This window comes from Eurosta solidaginis, chromosome 1, assembly GCF_040869045.1.
Source record: "Eurosta solidaginis isolate ZX-2024a chromosome 1, ASM4086904v1, whole genome shotgun sequence".
Classification (NCBI taxonomy): Eukaryota; Metazoa; Arthropoda; class Insecta; order Diptera; family Tephritidae; genus Eurosta; species Eurosta solidaginis.
Genome location: NC_090319.1, coordinates 295629754 through 295651052, shown reverse-complemented (window position 1 = coordinate 295651052; position 21299 = coordinate 295629754). Strand labels below are relative to the sequence as shown.

At 36.4% G+C, this 21299-nt stretch overlaps 2 protein-coding genes across 15 annotated transcripts in view; both read left to right on the top strand.

The window, feature by feature from the left end:
* KrT95D (phosphofurin acidic cluster sorting protein KrT95D) overlaps positions 1 to 21299 on the top strand; it is a 298169-nt gene that overhangs the window by 46043 nt on the left and 230827 nt on the right. The gene's annotated exons all lie outside the window — the stretch shown is intronic.
* The window catches only part of LOC137237465 (uncharacterized), a 45595-nt gene continuing 25300 nt past the window's right edge, over positions 1005 to 21299 (top strand). Inside the window, exons 1-4 of one of the 2 annotated variants that reach the window (XM_067761120.1) lie at positions 1052 to 1298; positions 5544 to 6552; positions 7762 to 8531; positions 8675 to 9559. In XM_067761120.1, the coding sequence (XP_067617221.1) occupies positions 5559 to 6552; positions 7762 to 8531; positions 8675 to 9361 (2451 nt within the window). In that variant the 5' untranslated portion in view covers positions 1052 to 1298; positions 5544 to 5558 and the 3' untranslated portion in view covers positions 9362 to 9559. Of the gene's footprint in view, positions 1299 to 5543; positions 6553 to 7761; positions 8532 to 8674; positions 9560 to 21299 lie in introns of those variants that run through there. The other variant, XM_067761124.1, reaches the window with a different exon arrangement.

Here is a 21299-nt window from a genome sequence, read left to right as displayed (position 1 = left end):
CGCGGGGCTGTAAAGTGTCGAAGATTATGTGTAGGTCTTACAACCTTAGACTAACACAGTTGCTTCTATCATTAAAAAGAGAGGACTGTAGACTCATGACGGGTATTCTGACTGGACACTGCCTTCTGGCGTCACATGCCTTTAAATTAGGCTTGGTCAGTGATAGCAGGTGTAGGAAGTGCGGGTTGGAGGAGGAAACGATCGAGCACGTTCTGTGCTCGTGCCCTGCACTTGCCAGGCTAAGACTCCAGCTATTAGGAGTGATACAGCTGTCAGATCTAGAAGCAGCAAGTGGCTTAAGTCCTAGGAAGCTTCTAGTATTTGCCAAGAGGACGGAGTTATTTTATAACATAGGTCCTGGTTTTTGATAGGGTTTTTCAGTTTGGTCGTTAAAACAAACTTCTGGTAACACTACGGACTCAATCAGTCTATGTGAGGTCCTCATGGACCGGCCAGTTCAACCTACCTACCTAGTAGCGTTTTCTCGAACTTTCGAATTTTTTTCAAAACGCTTCTGAGATTGGTTTCTATAGTTTCATTTACAAAATTTATGGAAGTTTTTTCTTAAAATATTGAAAAAAAAAAAAAATAATAATAAAATAAAAATAGAAGTTGTCGAAGTTTGAAATGCCACTGTTATTATTCTCTTCGCTGCTGTATGTGAAAAATATGCAGACGATTAAAGGAAAAATTAATTTCTTTTCAAATAGCTAAAAACAAAAAAACAAACTAACAAGTTTTATAGGAATTTATATTATGATCTGAATTCTTAAAAAATCAGTTGCTTAGGTTTTAATAAAATAAAATTTTTTCAAAATTGTAATCAACGTGCATTTAAGTGCTATTTGCTTACTGTGTTTTTCTTGTCCTCCCTAATAACGTATAGACAAGTGGAGGGTAGATTTTGTGCTCAGACTTGTTTGTTACTTTTTGGTTTGCATTTTGCTTTTGCTTACCATTGGCTCGTGTTTATTCTTGATTCTGGGCTCGTGTTGCTTTGTGTTGACGAGAGCGTTCACTAAAAAACTTCGATAGTGATACGAACTCCATGGGACGATTGAAAAGAGCCAACATTTTCTGTATGGATTCGTATAGACATCTACAAATATATGTATGCATGTACATACGTATTCATCTGAGAGCTCTGCTTTAGTATACAGAATTTGCTAGTTGAGCGTGTGATTTCATAAGTAGCAAACGTGTTTGCAGAACACTTTTCGGCTCTTAATACGATACAGTGTTTGTATAACAAAAAATTAGAACAAATGCATATTTGTTAATTTTATTTTAAAATAAAGGTGTGTATCAATTGTATCTAACGATAGTGCTCAAGAAAACCGACATATTCTCTTATGAAATTGGAAAATATAAAGTCAGTAACATAACCTCACTGTTACGGACGCTGTATAAGTTTCATACATACAAACCAGAGTTCTAGCAGAGTTTCGATTCTGATGTATCGGAACTTTCGATTGATTAAGACTTTCGGCATTGTTTACTGCAGCCGAATTGTAACATATTATCACGGATCGAATGCTATTTTCACTCAAGCCGTAGAAATAGGGCTACCAAACTATTTAAGAAATTAATAATACTAGTATGGATCTAGTGAGTAGGCGTTGTCCCTATTTCACATATTTCATTAACCGGAAACACAATTTCGGAGCTATTGTGATTTAAAAAACCGGCACCAATTGGTCACACCAAGGGAGTTTAAATCGTTTTCCACCTGGTCTTTCCAACGAAATGGGGACCGCCCTCTACCTCTGCTTCATAGGCGCGTTCCGATAGAAACACTTTCTTGGCCGGAGCGTCATCTCATAACATGGCCTAGCCAGCGTAGCCGCTGCGTTTTAATTCCCTGGACTATGTTGATGTATACGTATAGTTAGCTCGTACAGCTCATCGTTAAATCTTCTTCGGTTCTCGCCATCGCCAACGCGTAGAGGTCCATAAATCTTTCGATGAACTTTTCTCTCGAACACTCCCAGAGCCGTTTCATCTGATGTTGCCATGGTCCATGCTTCTGCACCATATAGCAGGACGGGAACGTTTGCCGAGAGAGGACTTTACTTTTCAATTGTCTACATAGTCCAAAGTAGCATTTATTGGCAAGAGCGATTCTTCGCTGGATTTCAGAGCTGATGTTGCTAGTGTTGATGCTGGTTCCCAAATAAACGAAGTTTTTTACTATTTCGAAATTATGGCTGCCAACAGTAGCGTGGTTGCCAAGGCGCATATTCGCTATTTCTTTGCTCGATGACAGCAGGTACTTCGTTTTGTCCTCATTCACCATCAAACCCATCTTTTTGGCTTCTTTGATAGATTTCTGTTTAATTGTGTGACAAGAAGTTAGCTTGAATTTCAAACTATCAACTTGATGTTGCTGTTGTTGTATTAACGAACCCCCCGAAGGCTTTGGGGAGTGTTATCGATGTTGATGGTCCTTCTAGGCCATCCCACCCTCCCTACCCCCTAGTTCCCTGAGGAACTTGGGGTCGCCAGAGCCTCGGCTGTTAATGGAACAGGATTCGCCACGGGTAGGTAATCTTGACAATTGGGTTGGAGAAGCTATATATTGCGCTGGCAACCCCTTGGTATTTTAGTCGCCTCTTATGGCAGGCATACCTATAAATAATGCATACCTATCGCGGCTTCAACTGGATTCAATTGGGTTGCTGACTCCGGAGTAAAGGAGAATGAATGTCGTAACAAAAATTTTAAATTCCTTTGAATTTCAACACATGCCTAATTTTCCGTGTTATTTTACCGAAGTCGATTTGGTTGTTGTTGGGAGTCATTCCGAGTCAAAAGAATCATTGCACGAGCATCCTTGATTGCCCCAGCGGGTTAGGGGGTTAGAATATACCCGCGGTAGGTATGCCTGCCATCGAGCAAAGAGTCAGCGCATGTGCGCCTTCGCAACCACGCTACTGTTGGCAGCCATAATTTCGAAATAGTAAAAGACTTCGTTTATTTGGGAACCAGCATCAACACTAGCAACAATATCAGCACTGAAATCCAGCGAAGAATCAATCTTGCCAATAAATGCTACTTTGGGCAATGTAGACAATTGAAAAGTAAAGTCCTCTGGCGAACGAAAATCATACTCTGTCACTTATCGTACCCGTCCTGCTATATGTGGCAGAAGCATGGACCATGACAACAGCAGATGAAGCGGCTTTGGGAGTGTTCGAGAGAAAAGTTCTTCGAAAGATTTATGGACCTCTACGCGTTGGCGATGGCGAGTACCGAAGAAGATTTAATGATGAGCTGTACGAGCTATACGCGCATATGCGCCTTCGCAACCACGCTACTGTTGGCAGCCATAATTTCGAAATAGTAAAAGACTTCGTTTATTTGGGAACCAGCATCAACACTAGCAACAACATCAGCACTGAAATCCGGCGAAGAATCAATCTTGCCAATAAATGCTACTTTGGACAATGTAGACAATTGAAAAGTAAAGTCCTCTGGCGAACGAAAATCATACTCTACAAGTCACTTATCGTACCCGTCCTGCTATATGTGGCAGAAGCATGGACCATGACAACAGCAGATGAAGCGGGTTTGGGAGTGTTCGAGAGAAAAGTACTTCGAAAGATTTATGGACCTCTACGCGTTGGCGATGGCGAGTACCGAAGAAGATTTAATGATGAGCTTTACGAGCTTTACGCAGACATCAACATAGTCCAGCGAATTAAAACGCAGCGGCTGCGCTGGCTAGGCCATGTTATGCGAATGAAAGACGATGCTCCGGCCAAGAAAGTGTTTCTATCGGAACCCGCCTATGGAAGCAGAGGTAGAGGGCGGCCCCCACTCCGTTGGAAGGACCAGGTGGAAAACGATTTAAACTCCCTTGGTGTGACCAATTGGCGCCGGTTGGCGGAGCGAAGGAGCGACTGGAGCGCCTTGTTGGACGGCCATAACCGTTTAGACGGTTAAGCGCCAATTAAGTAAGTAAGTAAGTAAGGTATGCCTGTTGTAAGAGGCGACTAAAGTACCGGATTCAAGGGGTTTGCGTAGCTCAGCCCTTTCAGGTTGCCAGCGCAATACATAGCTTCTCCAAACCCAATTGTCAACTTCACCTATCCGTGGCGAATCCTGTTTCATTAACAGCCGAGGCTCTGGCGACCCCGAACTCCTCATTGATCTAGGGGGTGGGAGGGCGGTATGGCCTAGAAAGTCGCATGTGGTCATAACAAATCGTTCCCGAGATGGTCGGGCTTGGTACCGGATCTGGATCCGGTAAAGTACCATCAACTCGATAACACTCCCCAAGGCCTTCGGGGAGTGTTCTTATCGCTACAGCAACAACAACAACAGCATCCTTGATATAAAAAATTCAGATCAATACTTATTTTGTGGATGGATGACAGAAGCAAAATTTTTAATATCTGCTTTCGGATTGTGGATAGATACCAAGGCCAAAACGCGACTTGCTATACTCCTGCCAACATTTTTAGACTTGGCTTAGCAGTGAACACCTTATGTAAAGTTTTAGCTCTTAGTTAAGTAAATTGCAATTTATGGTAGACACCGAACTTGTGGCTTAAATATTCTAGTAATGTATGCATATGACTTGTTGACATATTGACTTTTTAAAAATAATTAGCTAGTCCAACACCATTTACACAAGCCCAGGAATTTCTGCGTAGCACATCTTTTTGCTCGGGGAGCCTCTCAACAAAACTGATATCCGCGAATAACTTTTGAATGGGAAAAAATATTTAGTGAACGAATTCGGTATCTTAATCCTGTAACAAAAATGCGTTTTTGGATACCCAATTCGACTATTTTCTATAGAAACCATAAAAATTAATCAATGCGGTGCAAAACACCCAAAGGCTGCTTTGAATGATCGTATCATTGCCCAATGTTATCTATGAAAAATGAACATTTTCGCATGCTCCCAGAGAGCTAAAAGTTGCATATCTATTCATCAATAACTTATCTGTATTATTTTAATCGTCATCTTATCAAATTAAAGAGTTATGTGTGTCTTGTACTATGCTTAGACTTCCGTATCCGGTACCAATCAAAATCAATTCCGTTACATCTCTAATACTTATATGTACATATTTACAGGTATATCACCCTATCTCGGGTGCCAGTTCGAAAATACATAAACACCCTATCTCAGGATTTCTTTCAAAAAAGTCCTATTTCAGAATGACGTTAAAGAACGTTCTTATGTCAAAAAATATTGAGTTTGTGCTCAGATAGGCCATTTTTGAAACAAATTCTGAGCTAGAACGTTTATGAATACGATTTTAAAGTAGGGTGTTCCGCGAAAAACTTATGAAATTTGGCTTTTATCATTTCTTAAGATACTGCGCTTTTGAAACTGCAGCCGATATGTTTCTTTTTAATATGTCGATTTAATTTTTTGATTGTGAATAAAAGATTATTTTATATCGAAGACTGCTTACCGAAGATGTTAAAAATTGGTAGAACTTTTCTTGAGCATTTCGAAAGTATTTTCTGTACCAACTTCTTTTTTCGTTTTGAACGTTTATCCAAAGTTGTTTTTTTTTTTTAAGTTTAAGCAATTAAAAATGGAATACATAAATACTAAAGAACAAAACGAAGTGAAAAATACTATGGAAAAGATGGATATAAACAACGTTATGGCTGGAACGGAAACAAAAAATACCAAAATTTCTATGGAACAACGTACAACAGTCTACATAGTAAACAAAACAATAAATAGTTTTTATAAAATGTACAAAGAAACCAGAACTATGGAATGTTTAACATGTGGAAAGATATTAATCGGAGTTAAGCCACATAATATGAAACGACATTACAGGAAAATTCATGATATTGATATTCAAATTGGACCGAAGAAGAAACCACCAAGCAATAAATCTAAAGAAAAGAATTTAAAAAATAAGGCTAAAACACAATGGCGTGATACGGAAATGAGACGAATTTATCAGAAAAAACTTTTGGAACTAAAAGATAAAAAGAAATATAAAAAACATAAAAAGCTTCATAAAACCGAATGTCTTGTTTGTGGCAGACAATTGAGTGGCTTAGGTAATTCGATCATAAAAAGACATTTCATTTTAGTACATAATATAAAACTGGATTTTAAAAGTAAAAAACGAAATCCTGACGGCGACGAAAGTGATGAAGACAACAGTGTAACAAATGAAGAAGGTAGCAGTTTGGAATGTTTAAATGACTCGACGACCCCTGTGATCATAACTGAAAATAGCTCAAGTAACATGGATAAAAGTAAATTTTTAAAATTATGTGTCGCCTTGATAGCGATTAAAGGTGTATCTATAAGCCTATTCGATGATCATGAAATTTTCAAAAGACTTATTGCACCACAAGAAGAAAAATTTTGCACAAATCTTACATCGTTTGACATTTTAACATTGTTGCAGCGCTCGAATGCAAAGATACGAGATGTTATCAGAAACAAAGTTAAAAATAAAATTGTATCACTTTATTTGGATTTAGCAACAGGAGTGTATGAGAATGCTTTAACTATTAGTATACAGTATATTGACAACTTCAAGATACACTTTAATACTTTGGGTAAGAATAGAAAATAAGCTATATTTTTATGTTAAGTTCTTATTTACTTCTCAAATCTCAAGAATTAATTAAAAAAATGACTGAGAGTAACCAAAGCTTTATAAAAAAAAAAACGTAGAAGTAGAAACGTTTCTGGAATTTTTTTACTACAGTCAGTTGTTTGCAAATTTTTTTTTAGGAAGTCTATGCAAATCATAGCATCACTACACCACTACTACACTTCCTTCCACAGAAAAATCTTCTATAATATTCTTTTCACTTTCCCAGGAGGATGTACTCTCGGCTATTTCATCGCTTCAATTTAGTTCCAACCAGGATTTGGTAGGCTTTTCTCTTATATTTTTCAAGCTATATAGCTATGCCTTATCTCATCCCGTATCTCAGCTATTTCATTATTGTGTTTATAAGGGTAAAACAGTGGAAATCATCTTACATTGTTCCGGTCTATAAGTCAGGCGATCGAAACGATGTCTGCAGTTACAGGGTTATAGTTATACAAGATACGCTGGCGAAACTCTTCGACTGCATAATCCAATCTAAACTATTCGACAATGTTAGGGATTTAATCTCTCAATTCCAACACGGCTTCTTTCGAACCTGACCCTATTAACAAACAGAAAAACAAACTTCTAAATGAAGGATTCGGATGCCATTTTCGATTTAAAGCTCACATTTTGTCAACATATTGACTTTATAGTATCAAAATATGTTTCCATGATATGATTCATAAGCAGAAATTCAACGGAGTTCACATACACTTGCAGATGAAAAGTCGAATAGAGTATTGTTGAATATATTTTCTCTATGGAAGTTACCGTGGGAAGAGGAGATTCCTTTTCAATTGTAACATCCAGTGTGATAAATTATCGAAATTTGGTCAATTTATATGACCCTCCACGGAACTTAAGAAATAATCGGTTACTAGTTGATACAGTGCACTCCACTAATTACGCTCTGAACGATCCGATTGCTAGTAGCATAAGGTTGCGCAATACATATACTAGCGTCATCAATTTTAATGATAGTTTAGCTATGTTAAAATTTAAATTGTATTTTTAATTAACTACTTTCATTTGTAGTTTGTAAGAAATAAACAAAGTAGACTCTAAACAAATAAATAATTTGTGAAATAGCAGTAAACATATTTAGTTTGTTGAATCAAAACAATTTCATAAACTGTTCTTAAACACTTCCAAACTACTTTTATAGCTATCATCCAGTTGAATAAGGCAACAACTGACATAAAAGACGTTGTACTAAACTGCCTCGAAAGCTATGAAATCAATAAGAATCAAGTATATTCTTATACTGCAGAAGTTACATGCAAATCTGTAGAAGACACAGAAGCTGGAGAACTTAAAAAAGAAACATCAAACGAATTCGAAAATAAAACAAACGATATTGAAAAATTTTTCATCACAATAGCTATAGAGTTTCGAGAAATAAAAAGTATTAGCAGTATTATACAATTAACAGTGGCCAATGTTTTATCATCCGAATTAAAATATAAAATAAATCAGTGTAGGGCTGTGGTAAGAGAATTGCAGACTAAACTTGTTGGTGAACGGCATAGCTTTTGCCTAGACGATGCCACGCACTGGATTTCCACTTATAAAATGTTAAAGTCTTTATTAGAAAATAGAATACAACTAGACAATTTAGTTCCTGAGTTTCATACAAATTTGGATTTTGTTGTAAATATAATCAACATATTGACACCATTAGTTGATCTTAATAACCAATTGAACAATGAACAATACACTTTCGGCGATTTTTATAGAGATTGGTTAAGTTGCGAAATTGAATTGGAAGAACTTTTACAAACCTCATGGTATGTTCAATACTTCGTACAATCCATGCAAAAATATAAACAAGAAATACTCAAAGAAGAAGCATTTCAATCAGCTATATATTTAGATCCACGATTTAACTTCAATAATTCGGTTATGCTGAGCAATGAACAAAAGCAGAATGTTCAGGTAATTCTAAAAAATAAAAAAGACAGAACACGGTGTGCCTGAACAATTGAATCGAGTTCAACTTCAACTAGCTCAAGTGCACTCTATCGTCTCATGTTCACACGTTTACTAAACTAATTTTCGCTTTTGACATTTCTTTATAGGCACATTTAACTCAAGTATATAAAATAATTAATACAAATTTAAAAAATAAATCACAAGCTTCATCGACTCTAGGAAGTGGTTTTGACAACTCTACACAAATTTTACCTACTTCAGTACACATTTTTCCTGACTATACTCCAAGCATTTCATCTGAGATTAAATGTGAACCGGAAAATGTACTAACAACAGAGTATGCCGTTGAAAATACAGATATCAAATTACCGCCAGTAAAACAAGAAGAATTTGTTGAAAGTGTGGAAAGCACATTCAGCACAGTAGCTTATGAAATTACTGAAGTCGTTGAACCTACTACAACTACTAGACTGAATCAAGAGCCAGCTTCAACATCAAATAAAATCTATGATAAATTGACTCAACGAATAATGAATTTATATGCTAAACCAAGGGGAATTGATGAATCTTTGCAAAGTTTTAAGCAAAAATTAATTGGTTTATTATCAAATAAATCAATGCTTCCACTTAACGCGCATGTTTTGGACTATTGGAAGAACACAAATTATGATGCTGACATTACTGCAATTGTGGAAGCAGTATTCGCAGTACCAGTTACACGTGTCCCATTTGGCAGAGCGTCAAAATGTTTAGACGAAGCTGTAATTGATTGCGAACTATTGCTAACAAAATATAACTTTAATGAATTCAATGGTATTAACATTGATCTGTAAATAAATTTAAGTTTATTCTTAACCTATAGCCATACCGCATACATATGCGCCCAAAAACTAATAATATTTCTTTTTGTTTCTGAATATAACGTATTTTATTTTGTAGAAGCCTCAAATATCTTTATTTTTTTATTTAAAAATATTGTTCCATTGATGTTTTATAAAAAATAAAAAAATAAAAATTTTTAATTAATAACATTCGGCCAATGTTTTTGATTGATCCATGAGCTGACAAGTAATTTCCCCCTTTTTCGAAGTTAGCATCGAAATCAAAGATATCGACTTTCTCGTTCCGATCAAATACCTTTTTTATAAACTATGTTTAAAATAGTAAAAATATCTGCCTTTCTTCTTATTTAGGTTGTAGAAATATGTTTTTTTCTTTTCAAGCTTATATCACAGGAGCTATAAGGAGTCAAAGAGCATATCTTCGAAAAACTAAAAGCAAAAAATTACACTGCAATACAAAAAAGCAGGCAAATCTGGCACGTTTTCGCATGCAATTTGATAAACCGAATCCGAGACTGCGATAAAAATTCGCCTATAGTGATGTGGTTTTGCCCTAACCTAAAAAAATTCAAAAAAAAAAAAAAATCGTTGACGATACAGCGTTTTTTGAGGTTAGGGCCCAAGCGGGACCTGCTATACCTGCTACTCAGCGCATCAAAGTACATGCAATCCGTCACAATACCAGATTTTTTTGTGTTCTGTGTTATTAATTGCTCTTAATTTTTTTTTTCGAAGGCTAACTTAAAAGTGTGAATACAATACAAATGATAACAGACCACGCCTACAGTTCTTTATTTTTTCAGTAAAACAGACCAATAAAATATATATATTAAGTATACGATTTCGAAGCTCTAAATCAAATCATTAGCTTTGATTTTAAGGATAATTTCCAAAGAAGGGATTCTTTTTTGCTTATGAATTGCCCTACAAAAATGGTCGTATAGTGTTATTTAAAAAAAGTACGATCTCTAAAAATGTAAGTTTATGTAACCAAGTATTTCCTTTTGTTTCTTATATAGAACTGCTGAGATTAATACACTTTTCAAAATATAATTTAATTTTTTTGTGATTTTCCGCAATACTAAGGGCCGTTTTCTGAAGTGAACTGTAAAATTAATTTGTCCGACAAAGCAATTTTCTTAAACAACAAAATTCGTGTTTGAAGAGCAGATCAATTTTAAAGTTCACTTGATTATAAATTAAATGTTAAATAAATAATCATATTATTTCTAATTGCTGTTTTTATGTACTGGTTCCTTTCTCGCTCTTATTTGGAATCCAAATTTCCAGCGCAAGCTGTAAGTTTTGTTTGTTTGTTTGTAGTTTTAAGTTGCTTCCATTCATTTATTGGAATGAAAAACTACCATGGTCCGGCTTACTTAGAAGCTATAACACCTCTCTGAAGTTAAACGGAAATGTGAAGCTTCTCAAGGCCAAAATAATGACATATCAATTTAAAAAATCGGACGTCAAATAACCAAGTTACAACGAAAAAACCTTTCGGCTGTATTTCGAAGGATCACGTAAGTTGGCGTGCCCCCTGTATTTTCTAAAATATGGCCACGGCAAATGTTTTTGTTTCACGGATAATTCACGGCAAATTCACGTGCAAGAAATATTTTCCTAACTGGTGACTAAGGTGGCTTTCGAAAAGTGGCACGCTAACTTCACGTGAAGTAGGCGGTGCACCATAAAAAATTTTATTTCTTTTTGGAAATTATAAAATATGCCACTTATCTACGGCAAATTTACGGCAAATTCGTGTGCAAGAATTATTTTCCTAGCTGGTCTCTAAGGTGGTTTTCTGAGGGTGGCACGCCAACATTTTCTAAATTATGGCCACGGAACATTTTTTTGTTTCACGGATAAATTACGGCAAATTCACGGTAATTTTCCCAATAGGTAATTTTTTCCACGTAAAAGTTGTCTTGCCAACTTCAGAGAGGTGTTTCAAATTAACAACACAACCCAACTCTGCGAATACATTTATAAACAAACAATTATTCTTTGACAAAAGTAAAGCAAAATATTTGGTCAATGATGAGCTCATTTCATTTCGCTATGCTTAAATACCTTGAATTTTGTGAATAAATAGTTCACTGCTCCCAAATATGGTTTTGTGGCAGTACACAATCTATATATGTAACCCGGCCTATGAAAAGGTGGCTTATGACTCAAGAAAGAAACAGCTATTAAAGATAAACAATGCATTTCTTCAGTTTCTTATTAGTTTTTCTTTTGAATTATTTTTTTTGAGTCATAAGCCACCTTTTCATAGGCCGGGTCACATATAAAAATCAAATTCTGTGTGTGTGTGTATGTTCGCTATGGAAACGTATTTCCCACACTTCAATCACCAAATTTTGGTTATAGGTTCCTTCGATCAACTTGAAGGTTTTAGGCTAAAAATAATTTCGATATATAAAAGGGGCGTGGCACCTCCCATACAAATGAAATCTTTGGTACTGCATAACTTTGAAGGTATACATGCCAGAACATTGAAATTCAGTAGGGAGTTATATTAGGTCAATCCCTAACACCACCAAGAAAATGTGGAATCGGGAAGAAGGGGGCGTGGCACCTCCCATACTAATGGAATATATCATACTGAATATCTCTTGGTGTAGTAATGGTAGGATAATGAAAATGTATAAGGAGCTATATGACGTTAAGTCCTTATGCCTCCAGTAAAATGTGGGATTTTTCAGAACTATGGCTGCCGTACAAACTTAAGTTATTTTAACACCTGAAGTTTGACTGCATTGTTGAGTTTAGCTGTTATGCCTTTTGGACGTTTAGTAATCTGCCGCCGATAAAAAAATTGTTTAGCTTCAGTCTATCTACATCTTCTATAAAAATCATATTCTGTGTGTGTGTTCCCTGTAATAACGTGTTTCCCATACTTCAATCATCACCAAATTTTGGATGTAGGTTCCTTCGATTAAGCCGAAAGTTTTTCATATTTCAGAATTAAGAATTTTAAATTTAAATGTTTTTGTTTTTGGCTATGCGAACGAACTATCTTAGCTCCCAAAAATGATTATGTTAACAAAATCAATGATCGCATTCAAAACCAATTTCCAGGTGAAGTGAAGAAATATAAATCGATCGACACAGTTACGATGACGATAAAATTGTGAATTATCCAATTGAATTTCTAAACTCTTTAGAACCAGCTGGAATGCCTGCGTATATATCAACTTTGAAAATTGGCTCATCAATCATGCTTCTTCGGAATTTAAACCCACCAAAATTGTGCAATGGAACCAGACTTTGCGTTTAGATATTAATGCCGAATTTAATCGAAGCAACAATCATCAGCGGTAAAAGCAAAGGTGAAGATGTGCTCATACCATGGATCCCAATGATTCCTACAGATTTGCCATTTAATTTTAAGCGCTTACAGTTTCCTGCCTTGCTTTTGCAATCGCTTACTGTTGCAGGCTTAAATTTAGAGAGTCCGTGTTTTTCCCACGGCCAGCTATATGTTGCTTGCTCTAGAGTTGGAACACCAAAAAAATTGTTTATCTTTGCACCGAACGAATAAACCAAAACTATTGTGTACCCACATGCATTACAATAAGATACAAGAATAAAATATTTTAACAGAAAATTTCACCAAATATGCGTACAAAATTCAATTTAATTTACAGAACAATAAATTAAATTATCAACAAACAAAACAGAAAAAATATCGCAACATTCATTCGATCTCGGGCGTTACAACGTACGCCAGGTAACGCTAGTAGAACATATTAAGCAGTTTGGAAACAGATAAAACTAATTAAGTGTACCCATTGTTTTTTTGTATTTACTCATTAAAAATAAAGTTGTAGCTACCCGTTTCAAATTAACAACACAACACAACTCTGCGAATACATTTATAAACTAACAATTATTAGGAAATTTTCTTTGACAAAAGTAAAGCAAAATATTTGGTTAAGGCTGAGCTCATTTCATTTCGCTGGAATATGCATAAATACCTTGAACATACTAAGCATTTTGGAAACAGATAAAACTAATTAAGTGTACCCATTGTTTTTTTGTATTTACTCATTAAAAAAAGATGATAAGCACTACCTTTATATAACTGGACCAAAAAATAGAAGGCAATTTTTCCTTTAATCCAGACATAGTCTTGTTGAATTTTGACTAAAAAACTTTAACAATAGCTCTTATAAAAGAATTTTGGGATTTAAAACTATAAAGGTGGAGCGCAATCCTTCAATTTAAGGCAAACCATGTACTTGTGATTAACTAATTGATTATTTAAAATTTAAACACGCGCTCTACCTTTATAATTTTAAATCCCAAAATTCCTTTACAAGAGCTATTGTTAAAGTTTTTTAGTCAAAATTCAACAAGACTATGTCTGTATTAAAGGAAAAATTGCATTCTATTTTTTGGTCCATTTATATAAAGGTAGTGCTTAACATTTTTTTATCATCTTTTTATTTTCAATTTTTTAGTACTGCCTACAAAAAGGCAATTGCAACTTTGATTAGTAATTTAAGTAATTACTATGTGAAAATTCTTATCTTCATTTATTTGTTTAAAATAGCAAGATTTAAGAGAATAAGTGGAATTTTCGCTGACAACACTGGCAAAAACAACAGAATTCCACCTCGATTTCAAGTCTCTAGGTAACCGGGAAGTTAGTTAAAAATGGATTGAAAATTCCCAAATTAAAATATGTTTTCTTACTATCTCGATCCGCGTGCCACCTAGCGAATTTTTTTTTATCAAATGTTGCGTTGTCACCGGGTTCTGACGCACGGCCCAAGTTTCAAGTCTCTAGCTCACCGGCAAGTTACTCAAAAATCGATCGCAAGATTCCCATCGTTTTTCAGGGATTTCTTGTTATCTCAATTAGCACGCCACCTAGCGGAACTTTGTTTTCTATAAATTGTATTGTCACCGGTTCTCGAACCATGTGCTAAGTTACAAGTCTCTAGGTAACCGGGAAGTTATTTAAAAATGGATTGAAAGATTCCCAAATTAAAATTAATTTTCCTAATATCTCGATCCATGCGCCACCTAGCGGAACTTTTTTAATCAAATGTTGCATTGTCACCTGGTTTGGACCCACGGCCCAAGATTCAAGTCTCTTGCTCACCGGCAAGTTACTAAAAAAGGATCGCAAGATTCCCATCGTTTTTCAGGGATTTCTAGTTATCTCAATTAGCACGCCACCTAGCGGAACTTTGTTTTCTATAAATTGTATTGTCACCGGTTCTCGAACCATGTGCTAAATTACAAGTCTCTAGGTAACCCGGAAGTTAGTTAAAAACGGAGTGGAAGATTCCCAAATTAAAATTAATTTGCCTAATATCTCGATCGATGCGCCACCTAGCGAAATTTTTTTGATCAAATATTGCATTATCACCGGCTTCTGACTCACGGCCCAAGTTTCAAGTCTCGAGCTCACCGGGAAGTTACTTAAAAATCGATCGCAAGATTCCCTGCGTTTTTTCAGGGATTTTCGTTTATCTCGATTCGTCTGCCACCTGGCGGCATTATGTTTTCCGCGAATTGTAGTGCCATCGACTCACAAACTATGTGCTAAGTTTCAAGTCGCTGGATCACCGAGAGGTTAGCTAAAAGTCGATCGCAAAATTTCCATTTTAAAATTAATTTTCTGTATATCTCGATCCGTGCGCCACCTAGCGGATTTTTTTTCACTTGCATTGTAATGTCTCCCAGATCTGAACTATGTTCTAAGTATCAAGTGTCTAGCTCAACGGAAGTTACCGAAAAAGACTTTTCCGTCGGTCAAAAATTCGTATGGAAATGAGGGGACAAACATGAAAGGGATTTAATATAAAGGTAAAAAAAATGAAGTTGTAGGTACACGTTTCAAATTAACAACACAACTCAACAATTGCTAGGAAATTTCCTTTGACGAAAGTGAAGCAAAATATTTGGTTAAGGCTGAGCTCATTTAATTTAGCTGGAATATGCTTGTATAAAAAGAGCAAAATTTGGTTGTTCAACTAATTAAAAAAATATGTTCTTTGTATAGTTTCACTTAAATTGTTTTTCTTATGTCGAATTCCTAGAATCTAGAAGAAAAAGTGTTTGCTTATTTTTTATTCACACGACTCAATTTGGTATAAATAGCGCCCACAAAATCTATCATACTTTATACTTAAAAAGTAGTGCAAAAGGTCTTAAACTAAAATGGATTCAGAAATTTTTTTCGCGATCCTGTCTCTCGTTCTTAGTTGCAATTTTACCCATACGAATGCGCAACTTCGCGTTTTAAATGGCGAAGACATAACAATGGAGCGGACCTCCCACACCGTAGCAATTTTTTATGAAAACAAGTATATTTGCGTTGGCGCCTTAGTCAAGATGCATACGGTGGTAACAGCTGCGCGCTGCGTAGCAGAGCTAGATGAGAATAAGTTCATCGTTCTAGCTGGTGAAGAAAATAGACGTCGGGTAAACGATAGAGGAGTAGAAAAACGCAGCGTAATTAAAATATATTATGATAAGGATTACTATAATCGTGACACAGGATTTATGGACATAGCTTTGTTAAAAGTAGATCCATGCTTTGATCAGACTGATAGAATAAAATCAATACCTCTATGTCAGCCTGACTTACGTCAGTGCCTAAATCTGGAAGTTAGTGGATGGGGTGCGGTAACTTCAAATAGTGAGGAATTTAGTGATATTCTCAAAACTTCTAAACTGGTTGTAATAGACAAATGGGACTGCGTCGCTCCTTACGGCATAGATGTATATTTTTCAGCTACAACCATGTGTGCTGGAAAGCCAGGAAGAAATCCGACTTCTGGAGATATTGGAGCAGCGGGCGTTTTTCAAGGACAACTTTGTGCGGTGGCACTTTTTGGTCATGAAGACATCGGTCCCTATGTATTTACAGACATAACAAGTCCATATATTTCCGATTTTTTAAATTATTTAAACAATTATATGTGGTAGTTTAGTTGAAATCGAGCGCGCGTGACTACGAGACGACGTGTTCATCAATTTACAAATTTCTGTGTAACACCATTTCCAAACTCTGTATAATAAAGGTTCTACAATTTAAATTAAACTAAATATTAAAAAACCTTAACCATTTAATAATAAAGCAAAGCCTTCGAGTTGTATTCACTTCTGGGGTAAAATACCGCGTAAGTAAAACACTATATATATATGAAGTAATTGAAGGCTGTTGTTATAAATTGACTGTTAAGGGGAATATCACCCTAACTCGACTGAACGCCGATTTACGAATTATGTTGAGATAGGGCGTTTTACAAACAGCAGTTCAGACATGTCTCCAATGAACGTGCGTAAAGCTGGCAGACCCAAGTGCTCAAAAATAAGTTTAAGTTGTTTGAGAATTAAGTGCATTTTAGGTGCTATTTAGGGCCACAAAAAATAATTTAGGTGCTCATTTGGCTTTTGAGATATTCGCAAAAAAGTGTGGGTATGCTAGCTTAACGTCAAGCTAGCAGACCCACAATTTAAATTTCGTTTTATTTTAAATAAAAAATATATCAAAATTAGGAGCTATTTAGGTGCTTTTTAGGGCCACAAAAGATAACTTAGGTTTTCATTTAGTTTTCGAAATATTCGCAAAAAAGCTAGCAGACCCACAATTTAAATTTCCTTTTTTATTTTAAATAAAATGAAATTTAATTTGTGGGTCTGCTAGCTTGACGTTAAGCTAGCAGACACACACTTTTTTGCGAATATCTTGAAAACTAAATGAAAACCTAAATTATCTTTTGTGGCCCTAAAAAGCACCTAAATAGCTCCTACTTTTGATATATTTTTTATTTTAAATAAAATGAAATTTAATTTGTGGGTCTGCTAGCTTGACGTTAAGCTAGCAGGCCCACACTTTTTTGCGAATATTTCGAAGACTAAATGAAAACCTAAGTTATCTTTTGTGGCCCTAAAAAGCACCTAAATAGCTCCTAATTTTGATATATTTTTTTTATTTAAAATAAAATAAAATTTTATTTGTGGGTCTGCTAGCTTGACGTTAAGCTAGCAGACCCACACTTTTTTGCCAATATCTTGAAAACTAAACGAAAACCTAAATTATCTTTTGTGGACCTAAAAATCACCTAAATAGCTCCTAGTTTTGATATATTTTTTATTTAAAATAAAATGAAATTTAAATTGTGGGTCTGCTAGATTAACGTCAAGCTTTTTTGCGAATATCTCGAAAACTAAATGTAAAGCCAAATTTTCTTTTGTGGCCCTAAAAATCACCTAAATAGCTCCTAATTTTGATATATTTTTTATTTAAAATACACACTTTTTTGCGAATATCTCGAAAACTAAATGAAAACCTTAATTATCTTTTGTGGGCCTAAAAAGCACCTAAATAGCTCCTAATTTTGATATATTTTTTATTTAAAATAAAATGAAATTTAAAATGTGGGTCTGCTAGCTTGACGTTAAGCTAGCAGACCCACACATTTTTGCGAATATCTCGAAAACCAAATGAGCACCTAAATTATCTTTTGTGGCCCTAAATAGCAGCTAAAATGCACTTAATTCTCAATCAACTGGAACTTACTTTTGAGCACTTGGGTCTGCCAGCTTTACGCACGTCTCCAATGAGCATCCAATGTTAATCACTGTATTTCCGATACTCTGTTGCCAACGAAAGCAGAAAGCGTAGCTGAATGCAGTTGAACCTAGTGAAGTGCAATTTGCAAATCTGTCCAAAGAAATGTATCAGAATTATAATTAGAAAACAAAGGTGTAATTTCCGTTAAAAGTCGGGAGAGTAGTAGTGCACCACAAAGCTCCAGTTTTGGTTGTTGTTCTTGTTGTTGTTGTAGCAGTGCTTCGTCTCGTCCAATAGGTGCAACCGATCACAAATTGCCATCAATATCCTCTAACGGTAGTCCACGGAAACTTGCTGTTTCAACAGGGGTGGACCATAGTGAGAGGGGTGTTAGAGGCGTTGGTTCCACAATACAGTTAAAGAGATGGTTGGTGTCATGTGGGGACACATTACAAGCAGGCCATTTGTTTTGTATGTCGGGGTTGATTCTGGATAGGTAAGAGTTTAACCTGTTACAGTATCCAGATCGAAGTTGAGCTAGAGTGACTCGCATTTCCCTAGGGAGTGTGCGTTCCTCTTCTGCAAGTTTAGGGTATTGTTCTTTGAGTACAGGATTCACAGGGCAGTTCCTGGCATAGAGGTCCGGCGGCTGTTTGTGGAGTTCACTGAGGACCTGCTTGTGTTTTTTGGCTTCATACGGCTGTGTTCTCAAGTGCCGTATTTCCTCATAATGCTTACGGAGATGACTCCTTAAGCCCCTGGGCGGTGTTAGCTCATCAATCAGATGTCTGTTGGGATACCCAGGTTTCTGAGGGCAGTATTTTGGCAGGCCTGTAGCTTCTTCCAGTGGGTAGTCTTTACGCTTGGCGAACATATCGGGGATGCGTAGCATGCAATCGGCCGGCCAATTGCTTTGTAAGTGGTAATGAGCGTTTCTTTATTCTTTTTTTTTTCTTTTTCCCCAAGTACTGCCAGCAAGATCTTATTACAGCTCTGGCTTTTCGGTACAATTGCGGCTGCATGCTCACCAAAATGTATTGACGTGGATGTTCAAAATGGTCGATATTTGGGACGTCCATGTTATAAATAAGGTCGCCGATAATTTAGTCGGTGATAATGTAAGGTTTCACGAGGTGAAAAAACTGGAGAGACCAGGAAAGTCGCCGTTTATTTTGTTGCAAATCTCATATATCTGTGGGCCTGAGCCTGTGGCCATTATTGTGCAGACATCAGCGTAGGAAACGATAGTAACTCCTTCTGGTGGCAAAGGTAGCTTTGATATATAGAAGTTAAACCAAAGTGGGGATAGGACAAACCCCATTTAATTTGTTGCGTCCCTCCAGTTTTGGTAGTGACTGTGGTTTGGTAGGGGCCACCCTGGACTTCGCCGTCAGAAGGCGCACGCGAACATTGCCATCACAATCAAGAATGCGCGTATATCTACAGCCATAAGCGGGAATCGACGAATCACAAAATCCATGTATTTGGAGAGACTGAATATTAGTTGATAAGCAGTACCTTGGAACCTTGATTGCAGTAAGATGCGAAAGATTGTCAAGAATGGTTTGCCAAGCCGATAAAATATTCTGCGGAACAGACTCGTCCCATTCGAGTTTCAAAGCAGCGGCACATCGACATTTTTCATATAGATGCGTTTAACACAATCTTATGCATTCCAATAACATCTCTACAATCAACCAAGATGTTGCGTTTGTAAATATGAAGGAACTTCAGACGTGACAATTGAAGTTTATTTCGCCTTGCCCATTCACATACAAAATTTCGCGAAGAACTTTTTTAAACATTCTCCCTATACAACAAAAATACTTGCTGACATATTTTGTGTCGTATTCATTTGTTATATTGCAGTTTGGAACTGCGAAGAATTTAGAAAAGTTACCAACGAGGGGAAAAAATAATTTCACTTGAAAATTGACGGTTCTAAGAGGGGATTTATAAAAGATTAGCGGCTGCGTCTCAAATGTTTTCCTTTGCTTTTTACTAATCTTCTAGTTGTTATGTCGGTAGATCACCCATATGCCCTTGGACCCAAAAAAGATGTATGCTTCTCCCTGTTCCGATTCTCTCCAGAGACTGTTTACACTCTTAACACGCATTTAGATGCTGTGCTATGCGAGATTATTGCCTTAATTGCTGCTTGACTGTCAATATAAAAGTTAACACGGTTGCAGCTTAAGCTATTCTCTTCCATGGTTTCTCCTGCTTTGGTTACGGCTAATATTTCCGCTTGGAAAACGCTACAGTAATCCGGCAGCCTGTAGGATCTGTTAATTTCCGGATCAGCATAGTATACCGCAGACCCCACTCCTTCCACTACTTTTGAACCATATATGTACACATGTATCGCCTCGTTCGCCAGTTGAGCACCCATGCGCGAACCGTCCACCTCTATTGTGAACTTAAGATCCCCTTGAAGCGCATATAGGGAATCAGGTGGTCTGTTCGTCTTGTGATTGATGGCGCTATACTACTATGGCCGTATGGTCGGCGCTCAAGCTGCCCCGAGGCACCGAGCCTGGTTGCAGTTGTTAACGCTATGTTCTTTGCTACCAGGTCTACAGGTGGAATGTGCAGGCTGGCATACAGTGCGGCCGTCGGGGTTTTTTTCAGGGCTCCCGTAATACTAAGCATTGATAGTCTGCATACCCCTCAAAATTTTTGAGGTAGGTTGTTTTTTGTGTGGCTTTCAACCAAACAAGAACTCCATAGTATAGAATAGGGCTTACAATCGCTGTAAAAACCCAATGAGAAAGAGAGGGCCTTAAGGCCCACGTACACCCCAGCATTATTTTACATGCATAAACTGTCGTTGAGGCCTTCTTCACCCTCTCCTCCACGTTGAGCTTCCATGACAGCTTACTGTTTAGGAAGATTCATAGATATATATAGATTTACATCAAATTTTGTTAAGTTACACACTGATAGCCCGTATACGGAATAGCTATTCTTTCATCTGTTCATATGAACTCATTCTAGTTTTTGCATGAAGAAAAAAAATCTCCAAATTTCAGTACCATGTATATTATACATTTTAACTTATTTTTCCGAATTTTGAACAAGTTTAATTTACTTTAACAGTTAATTAATTAATTTTCCGTCGCCACATACACCCATACAACCACTGTGACCTCTATCAAGTTGGCAAGACAACTTTTACGTGGAAAAAAATTACATATTGGGAAAATTGCCGTGAACTTGCCGTAATTTATCCGTGAAACAAAAAAATTTTTATGGTTCACGTGAAGTTAGAGTGATAGCTCAGAGAAAATTATATCAAAAAGCTGTAACTAAATTTAAATCCTATTTTATTTTGACTATGACTATGCATTTATAAAATATGCCACTTACCATACGGTGCACCTTAAA